The sequence below is a fragment of the Desmodus rotundus genome, chromosome 6 (genome assembly GCF_022682495.2).
Source record: "Desmodus rotundus isolate HL8 chromosome 6, HLdesRot8A.1, whole genome shotgun sequence".
NCBI classification, from domain to species: domain Eukaryota; kingdom Metazoa; phylum Chordata; class Mammalia; order Chiroptera; family Phyllostomidae; genus Desmodus; species Desmodus rotundus.
This window is the reverse complement of record NC_071392.1, coordinates 90,716,034-90,731,174: the sequence shown is the minus strand read 5'-3', so window position 1 is coordinate 90,731,174 and position 15,141 is coordinate 90,716,034. Positions and strand designations below refer to the sequence as shown.

The window sequence follows — 15,141 nt, the reverse complement described above, 5'->3', positions numbered from 1 at the left end:
GCTAGGGGCACAACCCAGAGCCACGTGCTGAGCAGAGGGCACAGGACGTGTGCAAGCACGTGAGCTGGGACGCCGGCACGAGCTATGCGTGTACCAGACTGCTTGGCATGACCAGGAAGTAGAGAGCGCTCCTGACAATCATTTGTTTTTTGTTTTTTTTTTAACTTTTGCCTCACACTAGAAAGTTTCTATTTTTTTCCTTTTCGGTGAAAAAGGAAGTATTGGTGAAGTTTTAATCGAAGCAGGGCTGAGCAGTGAGAGTCGCAGTGTGGAAAACTCAGTCTGGGCCCACAGGAGGTGATTTGAGGAGGAGGTTGGGCCAGGTGCAGGGGCGTCATTCCAGAGGCCCTGCAGTGACCCAGGGAGGGAGCCGAGGAGAGGCTGTGGGGACAGGCGGGGGCTGCTGAGAGTGGACTCCCCAGGACTGGGTGTCTGCTGGGTGTGTCGGGTCAGGGAAGAGTTAAAGAGCCAGCCGTGGTACTAACACTGGTTGAGAGAAAGGAGCTTCAGAGAGGGTGAGTGAGTGGGAACATTGGCTGTTGAGGTCCGGGAAGCCTTGAGAATAACGTGCTGGGTTAAGGAAGAAGCTGGGGCTGGTGCTGTGGGTTGAGGTGCTGTGATTGAGAGAGGAGCCACCAGGGATTAGAAAAGGAAGCACTGGATGCTGTTCTCAGAGACACCAGCATTTAGAGGGAGGGAGGCACAAAGCCTGCCCTGGAGGACAAGATGGAGGCAAGGGGAACCGAGGGAGAAATCTGGAGAGAGGCCAGCGTGGAAGCCGGGGAAGGGAAGTCTTACTGTGGGCCTGGATGGGACGTAAATGCTGCCTCATGCACGTAAGGGAAGGTCTCCAAAGTAGCCTCATTCCTCTAGCTTTGCTACAAGAAAGGTGTGGGGCCACCAGGGGTCCACCTTGGGGCAAGGTCATCCCAGGGCCCATTGTGAAATGCCTTCCAGCTACAGATGGGTTTTACCATTTAAAAAGGACTCTGAAATAACAATGAAGAGTCTGCACTCCAGAGACCTCTGTGGCCCATGGAACCAGTTTGCTGCCTCCAACATTAGGAGGAGGACTTGTTCTGTGACACCTGACTGGGAAGGAAGGAAGGAAGGAAGTGTTTATAGCAAGGGAGGACTGACCAGACCTTCAAAATACAAAAGAGAAGAAAGTTTACATATGCAATTGAAAACAGTGCTAGTGTAATCAGCTAATCAAACCAGTTAGCTGAGACCCTAAGTGAGTCAGACACAGCCATGATTATCCATCTTACCTAATTGGTGTGATTTTAGAAAACATTATTTTCCGTATTTTGTAATATGTGTGAATTTCACTGTGTATTTGTCAAGGCAGTTTATTTTTACAGTTATTTTTTGTTTTAGTGGTAAAAAGACTGTTAAAACGTGCCATTTCTTTTGATCACATTTAAGGGATAGATGATGTTTATAATAATGTAAAATGTAATGCTTTTTAACAACTGGCAATTAATAGAAATGAATATCAAAATAGTATATGAAGTTATTGGGTATGAATATGTAGCTTCCACCTGTAATATGCTCCCTCACATGATATTTTCCGGTATTCAAAACCTTATCTGACTTAAATGAAAATTAGTCTGTTTATGCTTACGAAGCATCTTAATCTAATTGATATTAACATTTCTTAATTTTGCCTCTTACCTGATTTTGTTAATTTGAAAACATCTAACATCCATATAAACTGTCTCTTTTTACACTGCGAACATCTCTCAGTCGATGTTTTCCTGTTTGCTTCTTTTCAGCAGCGTGCATCGAGCGCTGACTAGGCGCCAGATGGGCACTGGTGTGAGGGCTGTACAGTTACCTAAGAACCGCTTACGGTCTCAGGTACACGTGGGCACAAAGCTAGATGATTAAACTTACTGTGACTAAATGTAGACTAAATACATTACTTGTTTTTATCGAGACCGTATCCTGATTGGATAGCACTTCAGTGTGGATAACTTCAAGTGTCTGAAAGATGTACCATGCAAGTTCCCTTCAAGTTATTTTTAAACTGTAAAGTCAGAAAAATATTAAATTCTTATACAACAATTTCATTGTTTTACCGTTAATTATAGCAAAGGAAGATGCAAACTGTGCAGTGTGCGACAGCCCGGGAGACCTCTTAGATCAGTTCTTTTGTACTACTTGTGGTCAGCACTATCATGGAATGTGCCTGGACATAGCGGTTACTCCATTAAAACGTGCAGGGTGGCAATGTCCCGAGTGCAAAGTGTGCCAGAACTGCAAGTAAGTTCTAATTTCAACTCACAGGTGTGTATCGAGTGCAAGAGAGATCCTGTTCCTAGGTGCGAAAGGTTTGTGTAACGTGCTGAAGGTGGTTCAGACTGCAGCTGTGTTCATTCCATTGGCTTCCTTGGCTCTTAATGGAAGAAATAAATGCTAGCTGTGCATTAACATTTACATGACTTTGAGACAAAGTCTACACAAAAACTAATTTCACTAATTTAAATTCCTTTGATTGCCTAAAAAGCTCATTTAAATTTGTCAACAATTTTTAAATGAATGGTATTAACAATTTAAAATAATTTAAAATAAGTATTAGAAAAGTAAAGCAACTCCTTTTGAGGGAGACTGGGGGGGATTTAGCAGGAAAGACAGAGCTAACTACAGAAAGTGGCTGTCAGGGCGAGCCCTTTCCCATCCCAGGAGGGAGAGTGCACACTGAGGTCACTGTTTCAAAAAACCCATGTCTGTCTGAAAGGCAGTCTCCACCCTCATTAGATGCCAGTCACTCTGCAGCTGAAGAGCGCCCCATGGCACTTACACGTGTGTGATGGGGGGCCTTTTCCCAAGTGTTCTGTTCCATCCTTCGGTCACTTCTCCAGTCTTTTCTGTGGGTTTTTTTTCCTCATGCTACTAATTAGCATGATAACTGGGGGACCTTACCTGCATCTGCAGCAGCCTTCAAATTATTTACAAGCTGAGGACTTTTCTGACCAGGAGAAATTATGCCCACCACCTCCATAATCAGTCTGTTTTATTCATAATTTAATTCGCTAATAGTCAGCATCAGTATCTCAGAATTATATGAAATAAGTAGGACCATGTGCTGTTACGTTTTGGCAAAAATTAAAGAAAACATCAGTCAGCGCTGATTTGGTGCCTTGTATCTATGCCCAGGTTCTTGGGAGGGAGGGAGGGAACTTGAAGAAAGAATGCTTTTTTCTGCACGATCTTCCCATGTAGCTAAAGAGATAAAAGGTACGATTTTACACCTAGAATTTATTAAGCCTAAGAAGAAAGTGGAGGCCAACTAACCCATCTTCCTTTTTACTTCTGTTCACCCCTAGGTTTTGCTCAGCGTGGCTTCTCTCGGCTCTTGCTCTTGCATCACCCAGTTTCCCTTCCCCCTCCTCTCGAATTAAATTCTTAGTCTCTGAGAGTGAGTCATGAATAGCCAAGAATCAAAGGCAGAGATTTTTTTAAAGTATAATTCTTAATAATTATAAGATGATTATTCTTATGTCTGTTTATTTAGCACATAAATATTCCAAGCTCTTCAGCCAGAAATATATTTAATTCTCACAGTAATCTTTGACAATTACTCGCACTTTACACCTGAAACAGGGAAGCCGAGTCTTGAGTTACTCAGAAGTCACACAGCTAGAAAACCTGCAGTCTGAATGCAAAGATAGGGCTTATGCCAGGGTTGAGCCTTCTTTTATTATGACTGTCTTCCCAACTCACTGTGCCCAGATCGGCTCCTTCCCAACAAAGGGTGGTGTGAGAGACTTACCCCGGAAGGGATCAGAGTCAGTCGTTCTTGCCATAACCTCTCCTTCTTTGCAGGAAGCCCCAAATGACTGAAGCAGGTTCGCCTTAGGCGAACATTCAGTGAGGAGAGTCCTTGAGGGTGCTTTGGGAACTTGCCGGTCACAGTCACGTCCTGCAGGGGTGGCCTCTGTCGTGATCTGCTCGAGGACAAAACAGACACTGAGGTGTTATGAGCTGGGCAGGCCGCAGGACTGAGTCTTTAGATGATTACTTATGTTACAAACATAAGTTTAAAGATCAGGCATCATTAATGCTATCTTATTTTTTAGACAATCGGGAGAAGATAGCAAGATGCTAGTGTGTGATACGTGTGACAAAGGGTATCATACTTTTTGTCTTCAACCAGTTATGAAATCAGTACCAACCAATGGCTGGAAATGCAAAGTAAGTTGTTTATTTCTTTAAGAAAAATATCAGCATCTGTATGTTTTTATTTTTATTTTTATATAGAGCAGACCAACCGGATACCTATGCAAATTTATACATTGCCATCAACTTTAAAATGAACAGCTTTATTGACGCGTACTTGATAAACAATAAACTGTACATATTTAAAGTCTACAATTTAATTTGACACGTGTGTACCCTTATGAAGCCATCATCACCTTGAGATAATGAACATGTGCTCATCTCCCCCAAAGTTCCTGGTGCCCCTGGGGGTCTCTCCAGCTGCATGCTGGCCACCACCCCTTGTCTTCCAGGCAGCCGGCACTCTCACCATAGACTAGTTTGCAGTGTTCAGAATTTTGTATAAGTGATACAATACAGTATGTATATAGTCTGGTTTTCTTTCTTTGTTTTGGTTTTTAAACTTAAGTATTTTGAGATTCACCCATATTGTTGCCAAGTAGTAGAGAAACCACAATTTATTTATTGGATCACTTGGTGAACATTTGAGTTGTTTACAACTTTAGGCTGTTATAAAAATGCTGCTGAATCTGTTGACTAACATGTATGGTATTTCATGGCTTAGCAGTTGCTTTTGAATGATTTATCATTAGTCTTCCCAGAAATCTCTGAAATAGGTAGTATCCCCAAATGAGGATACTGAAACCGATAAATGTCCAAAATCCATTAGGTTAAAATCCAAAGATAAAATACATGACATTTTGATAGATAAGCTTCTGGGTGGTTTTATAGTGTTTTTAAATAAGTATATATAGTTACGCATGTCTGGAACATTTGTGTGAAACACTTCTAATTGTACATGGGTATGCGTGGCGTGCCTCCCCCATGGCAGTTGTAGTGATGATTGACTTAGATGCTTATTACTTAGATGTTGTTTAAAGTTTCTCTTAGGTTATGAGACTTAGACAAGGTCTGTAGACATCTTTCCGTTTCTTTTTCATTGCTTGAGATACGGATGTGCTTGATACTCCATAGTGCATATCGTTATTGATCACACACGCCACATACACCACCTTCAGTCGCATCATTTCTGGTCACCACGATCAGTCTTTCTGCAGTTATTTTTAATTGTTTCTGGATACTCTTTGAGTCGGGTGCTTTCTCTTCTTCCATCTGTTTTGGTGTTGGCATCTTTGTGGCCCTGAGGCATTCCACGAGCTTTTCTGAGGTTCTGTCTCCTAACCTCTAACCCCTGTAGCTTGGCTGACAGCTCTGCCTATGGGGAGAGCTAGTTATAGTACCAGGTAAATGGATTTTGAAACTGTTTGTCTGTGGAAGCACAAAATACTTAAATTCTTAAAGTAGAAGGCAAGAATCATTCATTTACCTTTTTAATTCTCAACTGACTGACTAAAACTTTTTTTTCCTGTTCAGGAAATATTAATGTAAATACTTTTTGTAAATATATTTACATTTACTATGGCTTTTCTTTGAATGTTCTTTTGGCTGAATCAGTCATAAAAGTAGTTCATGTGCTCCCTTTGAAATCTATGTAGGTTCACTAATGAGTTCTAGGTCAGTGGCTCAGTGAATTGTCTGGGCTGTTTACAACTCAGGTCTCCTGTCCTGTGGCGCTCTGCCCCAGACATTGCCTTATCTCCCTGCCCCGCCCGGACTGAGAGCGCGGTTTAGATCTCCGGAAACTCAGATGTGCTTCTGGATGTCACTTCTTTTTGTACGAGGAAGGAGGTCATCAGAACCTGGAGACTCAGAACCATAAGTCCTCTGCACTCCGCCCACGTTGAGGGCTTTTAAAATGATAATTTTATAGAAAAGACATAAAGCTGGGCATAAGCTTCTTTTACCTACAGTAATCACTCTGACTTTAAAAGTAACACTAAATAGAATTTATAAAGTAAATTATTAATTTAATCTAAAAATAGTTTTGCCTTGAAACTAAATTGCCAGGTCAGGATTGAGGAGAAAGACATTTTCTCAGGTCCAGTTCAGTGCGTTCGCTTTCTCTTTGGCTTTAGTAGTGTTGGTACAGAGTGCGTTTGCACGGGTGTTTGTACAAAACCAGCACCCGGTAGTGCGAGGGCCCTGTTTCCGCCTTGGGAGTACGTGGTCGGACCTCCCGCGCCAGCCAGCCGTCCTGGAGCACTGGCTGTGACCGAGTGGCCGCGGGCGGCTCGATGAAGCTTTGTGGCACACCTGAAGCCTGTAATACACCGGGGGTGCCGAGCCCGTCATTGCTGAAACTCGGAACAGCGGCTCCTCCACGAGTTACTGCGGGCCGTGCGCGGTGCGACGTGGCCAGGTGATGGGGATGGAGGGCGAGCGGCGGGCGCGCCCCTGCGCCCCGGCCGGCCCCTTCCTCCTTCCGTGGCTGCGCTGTGTCCAATCTTGCCCCCTTCCTACCATGCCTGACAGCCCCTGGACTAACGACGGTAACCACGGACGCTAAGTGCAGGCATTACAGTCTGCACTGCAGTCAGTACCTTGCAGGCCAGGTAAATTTTATATTAGCTATTTCAGGTTAGCATTTGTCTGGAACACTTGCAGTTCTCGGAAAACAGAGCCCACCCGGAGTACACCTGTGGTCTCCCTGCAGCCTCGCGTTCTCGTCCCGTTGGCACAGAAACGTGCTCCCGGAACCCTTGCCCTAGCCCTTCTCTTGGCTGCCCGGTCGGACGAGTGTCGGGGTCTCCACAGCCAGCGGGGTGGCGGAGGTGGTCCCGGGTCCGAGGCGCGGGGCAGCCCGCGGGCGGAGGCTCCCTGGGCTGCTGGGCTCACTGGCAGCGAGGCGGCGCCCGCCCGAGGCTCTTCCCGGAGCAGAAGGGGTGGAGGCCGGAGGGTGGGAGCGAGGCACGCGCGGGGGTCGTTCGCCCACGGTGGGCGTGGGGTCGGCCCCCGCTGGGAGGGCGGGGTCCCGGGCTGCGGCGCGGGGAGGGGGTGGGAGGAGGTGCAGGGCGTGCCGGACACCTGCGCCCCGCCCCTGCGCCAGGTGAGGGTCGGCGCCGGGACCTGGCGGCGCCTCTCCCGCCTCTCCCGCGGCGCGCGGCGAGCTCCGCGGCCGGAGGGTGGAGACTGGAGGGGAGGGGTCTCGGACCGGTGGGTGCCCTCAGGTGTGGCCTCCCTGGACGAGCGGGAGGCTGCTGAGCGTCGGAGCGGCGGCCGCCCGCCGGCGTTCGGGTCCCTGGGCGCGGGCGAGCCGGGGTGGGGAGGCTGCCGTTCTGCGGGCCGGATAATCCGGCCGCGGAAAAGCGGCCGTCGGCCGAGCGCGTGCGTTCGAGCTCGGCCGCCGCCTCGTGCGCCTGCTGGCCGGCCCGCTCGCTTTTCCGAAACAGGAAGTTGAATTGGAATTTGTTTTCGTCGCTTTTCTAAGGTAAAGGATATTTTAAGACTATAAATTTACCTTTGATTATAGTTTTGGCTGTCCCCAAATGTGTTCCATTTTTTACTTTATCTGTATTTATGCACATTTGACCCAGTAACTTTATATTATTTTATGTTGTGCTTAATTAAGCATGTTAATTCCTGCTTTTATTTATTTGCGTTAATTATAGTTAGACAGTTTAACCCATGTGGGTTTTTTTGCTAGTATTTTGATTCTTGAAGTAGTGACTTTTTAAGGTGTAGTATTTGTTTTTAATTTCATTTTGTTAAAGTCCTTATATTTTGACCAGCTGATTCAACAGCCTGTAAGTAGGTAGGTAAAATTGACTATACTTTTTAAAATCAATTTCTCCTTGTATTTTACTTTCTTTTTTTGACACTATAATTTTGTGGCTGTTACTGAGCAAGTAGGTCAGGCCAGTGTTGATACATATATTGTGCTTTTTATCAACATAAAACTGCCTTTATATTTTGCTTTGCTTGACAATATGGCCACAGGGGGTTTGGTTTACCAGGTGAATGATCTTTTCACACCTTTTTTTTTTTTTTAAGTTTGGATCCTTCCGTTGTAATTTTAAATGTATCTTTTGAAGGGTTTAAGTATTTGAGATTAATGGTTGCGACTGAAATGCTTGGCTATATTAAGAAAAACTAGTTGTTTTGTTTACCTGGTTTTCTGTTCCTTGTTTTTCCTTCAATGATTTGCAATTCAGAATCTTATTTTATAATGTTAAGTTATGAATGTTGAAAGTATCATTTCTTCTCTCACTTCCCACTGAAAATGTAGAAATGAGAAACATTTCTTTTCTTCTCTCCTTGTCTTGGTTAAGTTAGCCCAGACTACAAACCTTGCCATTTTTTCTCTGCAAAAAGAAAAAAAAAGTATATGTTTCCTCTGCGAATTCTAATCTCATTTCACCCCCAATCTTTGTGTCCTGGCTATTTTCCTCTAAAAATGGATACTGTTGCCTTCTGACTGCCATGAAAGCGCTGTGGTGTAACTTTGGGGTTACACCTTTTTGTTTTCTTGACTCTGCAAACAGTTGGACCCATGGAATGGTCTAGGGAAGCGTTAGTTAACTTCGCCTTTAAAAAAGCTTGCACAACATGTTGTTCACATTCTCTCTCACACTGTTTGGTAACAGCTAGGTAATTCTGTTTTCTGCTCTAATTCATCGCCTTCTCTGTCCTGTTCTTCGTTGTCTTGGAAAATGTCCTCAGAACTCCAGCTTCACTTACCAAGGTTGTTCTCCTACTGCCTTTTATCCTGCTCTCTGTCCCGTTCTGCCACTTTCATTCCCACTACAGAGTCGGGTGGGTTAGTTGTGCGCACGTGTTTTAATTCTCTTCTATGGAGGAATGACAATGTGGGTAAGGGAAGGTTGTGGTGTCAAACCTCAGCGCTCCAGTTACCAAGTACGGGATCTGTGGCAATTACTTGACTTTCCTGAGCCAGTTTTTCTCGTGTGGAGAATGTTCCTAGTCCTCAGCTCGCAGGGGTGTTGGGTGTAGGGAGGCGTTGCCGACAGTGAGTACCCAGGTACCCAAAATAGTCGGCTTGGGCTTTCCATAGAGGCTCATCCTCTGAGCCAGCTGAGGAATTATCCTCTTCCACTGCCGTTCAGTTCTTCCATGCATCTCTGTAGTCCGTGTTCACAATTTGCCTGTTTTTTGAATAGTTGAAGGCCCCGTGTGTGTCCAGCACAGGTGGAGGCCTCACCTGGGCTTCCCTCTGGTAAGGCTGCTCAGGGCAGCGGGGGCGTCTTTTCAGGAGCTCAGCTGTAGGCCAGTCCGTGTCAGGCAGGTTTCTTTTCCCTGCCTCTCTCTCAGGAACGCTTCTGTTGGTGGTATGTTAAGCATTTTTAAAAACTTTTATTTGAAAATAACTCTAATCTTTAAAATTTGGAAAAATAAAACTACCCATGTGCCATTTATTCAGTACCTAGATCACCTGTTGTTGGGATTTCATTGTCATTGCCCTTGCCCTTCCTGCTCCCTCCTTCCCTTCCCCTCCCACTACATGTTTTGGGCTTGAACCATTTGAGGATAAGTTACAAACACTGTGCTCCCTGTACCGCTGAACACTTAAGTGTTCCCTAATGAAACAGGGGTTCTTACGTCGTCATAGCTCTGTCAGCCGTTTCATACCTTTACATCAGTCCACTGGGTTGGCCAAAAAGTCTGTTAGGCTTTTTCCGTGAAATCAAAGACATTTTTCATTTCCACCAGTAACTTCATTGATTGGGATATTTTGAGTAAGTCAGCTCTCTCCCACTATTGGCTTCTAGTGGGGAGAGGCCAGGGGTGCAGCTAAACACCTTCCAATGCGTAAGACAGCCGCACAGCAAACATTCGGCCAAAAACGTCAGTCGTACAAGAAACTTCGCAAACTACATCTGACACATTTGATGAGTCCCAGGGCCTTCTCCACACCTTGCACACATCGGTGTGTGTTTCCCGTTTCATTCTCACCTCTCTCACAGTAATAAAGTATGCTACACCTAAATGCGTGTCTTCTTCCATCTTCAGTGTTAAAATGGCTGCACAGAAATTCACCGTTTTGGATAAGGTGTTTTTTTTTATGCATGCTGATAGGACAGCTGTCACAATACAATCTTAACAGAATTGTTTCAAATGAAGTTAAAGACAGCTAAGCACTGCTAGAGTCATCATATGGAACAAACTACACGAACTTTGTGGCCGACCCAACAGTATTTTCATCCAGTCTTCCACCCACATTTCAGCTTTGTCACTTGATCTAAGGTGCCATGGAGCATCTCCTCCCTCCCCGGGTGGAGCCCGAATCTGGTCTAGGGTGGGCATTCCCTTTAGTTGTCACTTCTAGTCTGACTCCTTGAACCTGGAAAGTTCCCTAAGCCCATGTCTTTCTGATGCCGACTTTTGAAGAACAGTTTTCCTCCACACACCTGTTCTTGTTCCCACAAATAGAACTTTGGTCATTTTGTCTTTTACGGGTGTTTTCTCATGATTATGTAGAGTCACGCATTCCTGGCCAAAATCCCGCCCAAGTGATGATGAGTGCCCCTCTCAGGTGTCGCTGCCCTCACGTGGCCCAGCCAGGTGGGCCTTGTGCTGGCCTCCCCTCACAGGTGATGGCAGTTCTGATCACATGGCCCCGCTGCCAGCCGAGTTCTGGATGCCCTTCCCCGAGTGCTCAGTAAAGCAGTGTGCAAGGTGGCACACTCGGACCATGCACATACCTTGCTCCTCCTCAGAATTTCTTCCAAGGCTTTAGGACTCATTGCCTGAAGCAGGCTTTACCTGTGGGCTGTAAAATAATTCATTGCTGTAACTAATTTGTTTTGTGCTCAGATGGGCCCGTATTTTTTTTCCCTGGGGCGGCCTCTTCAGGCTGGCCTAGGCCCTTGTGACCGTGTATTGGAGTACCTCCTCACATTTGGGCTCATCCCTGCCCCCCCCCCCCCAAACCCTGGAGTCAGTCCTGTCTTCTAGGCTTGGGGCCTTTCTTGGAGAATGGGTGCTAGGTTTGCTCTTTGCTAAGGCCTGTTTGCTTCTTTGCCCTTTCAGCAGATCGTGCAAGAAATATGGGCGTGTACTTGCACTTACACGTACATGTACACACACAATATGCATATACTCAACAGAATTCATACATAATGAATTTACACCAATGCCTCCGATTTTGACCCCTCCCACTAAGGTCACTGCCCTCCCAGGTTCCGGCCTGTTCATCCCGAGTCCGAGCCCTGGGCCCCAGCAACGCTCCACAAATGGACTCGGTTGCTTGAGCCATGAACAGGCCTTCGGTTTGCTCCCAGGAAAGATTTTATTCCCCTTTTCTTAGTGATTCTGCCTTTAAAAATATATAGGATACTTAGCATGCTCAAATTCAAAGTTATATAAAAAGTTCTACTCAAAATTGTCATTTTCTCCAACTTGAATTCTGCCGCATTTACTCTGCTAGGTAACTAACTTGCTTTCTGGTTTGTCCTAACTGCTTTTTTGTAATGATAAGCAGATACATTATTTTCTCTTTATACTGAAGGTTGCACATTATGTATGCCTTTTTCACTTAAAAAAAATCTACAAGTCATTTCATACCAGTTCATAGGGATTTCCCTCCTCCTTCCCCTCCCCCTTTCTTATCTGCGGTGGCAAAAGCTGGGAGGTTGAGGTAGTTTATGGTGTTTTGCATAACAAACAATTCTTGAGTTGGTAACTTAATGCAGAGAGGGGTTTTTGAACTGTTGAGAGAGGATGTCCACAACACATTCCTAGGAGTGGGCTTACTGGCTGGGGCAAATGCACTTGGAGTTGGTGAGATAGGGTCACATCCCTCTCCAGGGGCTGGTGGCAGTTCACAGGGCCACCAGGAGAGGGATGGATGAAAGAACCTCTTTTCCTGTATCCTTGCCAACAGAATGTCATGGTCAGCTTTTGAATTTTTGCCTATTTTATGGTGAAAAATGATATTTCAATGTAGTTTAGTTTCCATTTCTCAGTTGAGTGAGGTTGGTCTTTTTTTATATGCATAAAGATAATTTTGACCTTCTTTTATGAGTTGTCTTCTCATGTGTATTTCCTGTTATTGAAGATTTTTATTTTTTTACCTTCCAATTTAAGGGTTCTGCATATACAGAGCCTGGCACAAATAATGCCCCCTTTTTTATTACAGAATCATAAGTATGTAATTCTATAACATATCAATATCATGGTCAGCCACACCATTTGACATGTTAATTTGAAATGTTCAAATTAAAACTATAAATTATTACACCCATATTATTACCATACCAACCACACTCAAGCAGGCCTTACTTCTGCTGACCCCTATATATTTGGGGATATTAGGCCTTTATCTGTCTTATGTGATGCATGTGTTTTCCTCCAGTTAGACATTTTTTTTAAATTGTGCTTATGTTATTTTTTGCCACACAAAAATTTGTTTTTATGTAGCTAGATTTATCTGTCTTCTATTATGTCTGGATTTTTGAGTTAAAATTGCCCTTCCCCTACATTGAGGTTATAGAACAGTTCATATTTTCATTGTTTTTGCATCACTTTTGTTAGTTTGTCTAATTTGTCCATTTGGGACTGCTGCTTCTCTGTATGGTGTGAAGTATCTTTTTCCAGCCGCCTGGACTTTTTCCAGTCCACTCTCCAGCTGTCCAAAACCAGCCGCTCCAAAGGCTGTCTTTGCCCCCATCGACTTGAGGTTCCAGACCGGAGTTTCAGATTCGGTTGGGATTGTTCCTGGAATTCCTTGTGTGTTCTGATACTCTGTCCGTCTTGTTGGCGGACTAAGACCGGCCTGTCCCGGTCATGGAGGCTTTGCAGTTGGGGGCCCTGTTGGTCCCTTGCGGAGCTTTTCCACTTCACAATTTTCTTGCTGTTCTTGTGTGTATCTGACTCCATGAAAAACGTCACAAAGTTGTTATTGGGGTCACTTCAAATTTATCAGTTGACATCTTGATACTAAGACATATTAAGAACAAGGTATGTCTTTGCATTTGTTCAAGTCTAGCTCAGCGTCATCTAACAGTGCTTTGTAAATTTTCTTTGTATATGTTTTAGGTATTTTTTAAGTTCATTCTTAAATATTGTGTCTTTTGTTGCTGTTACAAATGGAATTTTCTCATTTATTACACCTTAACTGGTTATTATGTGTGTGAGTTGTATTGACTTTTCATTGCTTGCTTTGTATCTTGCCACTTTGTTAAATTCTATTGAATTTAGGATCGTTCTCTAGGATTTTGCATGGGTTCTATCTTGATGTCTACGAGTAGAGTTTTCTTTTCTTACTCTTCTGCCTCTGTCTTTGTTTCAATGTTTACATGGGCTTCAGAACTATGTCCAGTAGTAGTGGACAGAGTGGGCATCCTTGCTTTGTTCCTGACCTCCATGGGAATTACCCAGGGTCCCTCAGTTAGGGAAGTGCTGGCTTTAGAGTTGAGGGGTGTGTGTATGACATTCAGGAAATTCCCATCCATTTTTATTTTCTAGAGAGTTTGTTTGTAAGTAAGAATGGGTTTTGGCTTTTTTCAAAGGCTTTTTCAGCGTGTATTGAAATGATTTACTCTCCTCCAACCTATGTTGAATTTTATTAATAGATTTTTCTAATATTTAACCATCCTTGCATTTCTAGCATTAACTCCACTTGGATGTGGCTTATTGTTTTCCTAACTTGCTGTCAGAGTCTTTACATCACAGGTGGCAAACATAAGGCCCACGAGCTGAATCCAGGCCCTCCACCTTGTTTTATCTGGCCTGGCACCTTATTTTTCTACCTGGGGGCAGCGCTGAGCTCTCGCTTAACTGTTAAGGACTAGTTACATTTATACAGTCCTAAAGTTATACTCGGCCCTTTGAAGGCAACCACGAGGCTGATGTGGCCCCCTGATGAAAATGAGTTTGACACCCCCGCTTTACGTAATATGATTCAGGATTTTTGCATGAATATTAGTGCATTTACATTGTATCTGGAAAACTTCAGCAGGTGTATGACTCAAGCGAGTTTCTCCTTTTCAGCTTGCGAGTCTTTGCATAGCAGTCCAGCAGCTCAAAAAGATGCAGTTCCATTGGTTGGTGTGTTAGACTGGAGAGTTGGGGTGGGCAACTTACTTGCCTCCTGCTGGGATTTGAAGGCGGGGTGACTCACAGGCACAGGAGAGGGTGTGGCTGCCTCAGGCGGGCTGTGCACTTCTGAAAAGGGTCTTTTGAGAAGACTTAAGTACCACTGGTTCCACTCTGCTGACGTTAGGAGAAGCCACGCTTAGAGTTGATCTGGATCGATCATTTTCACAATTTTACACACCGAGTCATTTGGACGGCTGGGCGGTGCTGTCTCTTCAGTGCGAGTTGCCCGGGGTGTGCGTTCTAGGCCGCTGCAGCCCCTGCAGCCCCTGCAGTGCTTGCTGCAGTGGGGGTTGCGTGGTCGTGCTCCACACAAGCTGCTTCCAGATCCTGAACTGTTTCTTTTTGAAGTTGGAGTAGTTGCTGTGTACTTCACGTTTTCCCGCCCCTATTTGTGTGTCCTTGGATGTCTCTGTCCCCTATTTACATTTTCCTGGAGGTTTTAGTGCAAATTGAGTGATGTCTTATCAAATGTTCAAAACAAATTGCTTTTTCAAAAAGATACACCCTAAATTAGTGTCATGAACGTTAAAGCTTAATGTATAATATACAAATGTTTCATTGATTTCTAAAAGGTTTATACCAGAACTGCAGTACCAATGCATAACAGATGGGTTTTGTTTCCATTTCTCCTGGTGTTTAGAATTGCAGAATATGTGTTGAGTGTGGCACACGGTCTAGTTCTCAGTGGCACCACAATTGCCTGGTATGTGACAGTTGTTACCAGCAGCAGGATAACTTATGCCCTTTCTGTGGGAAGTGCTACAATCCAGACTTGCAGAAAGACATGCTACATTGTAATATGTGCAAAAGGTAAGAAGGCCGCGTCCCGCTGTGGTGCCCCACCCGTCCCATGTCTGTGTGCTTGTGCACTGCTGTGTCCCCCCTGCGCTCCGAGCTTCGTCACCCCAGTGCCCCTGTTCATGCTGAGTGCTGCTCTCAGTGGAATGACGTTTGTTTTCA

At 44.7% G+C, this 15,141-nt stretch overlaps 1 protein-coding gene across 14 annotated transcripts in view; it reads left to right on the top strand.

Annotated features, from left to right (window-relative positions):
• Positions 1-15,141, top strand: part of KMT2C (lysine methyltransferase 2C) — a 208,016-nt gene that overhangs the window by 106,916 nt on the left and 85,959 nt on the right. For all 14 annotated transcript variants that reach the window (XR_008427049.1, XM_053925983.2, XM_053925995.2 and 11 more), the window contains 3 exons: positions 2,097-2,268; positions 4,086-4,200; positions 14,822-14,991. Coding sequence is in view for 13 of the 14 variants with exons in the window: in XM_053925983.2 (XP_053781958.1) it covers positions 2,097-2,268; positions 4,086-4,200; positions 14,822-14,991 (457 nt within the window). In the remaining variant the exon portion in view is untranslated. The remainder of the gene's footprint in view (positions 1-2,096; positions 2,269-4,085; positions 4,201-14,821; positions 14,992-15,141) is intronic.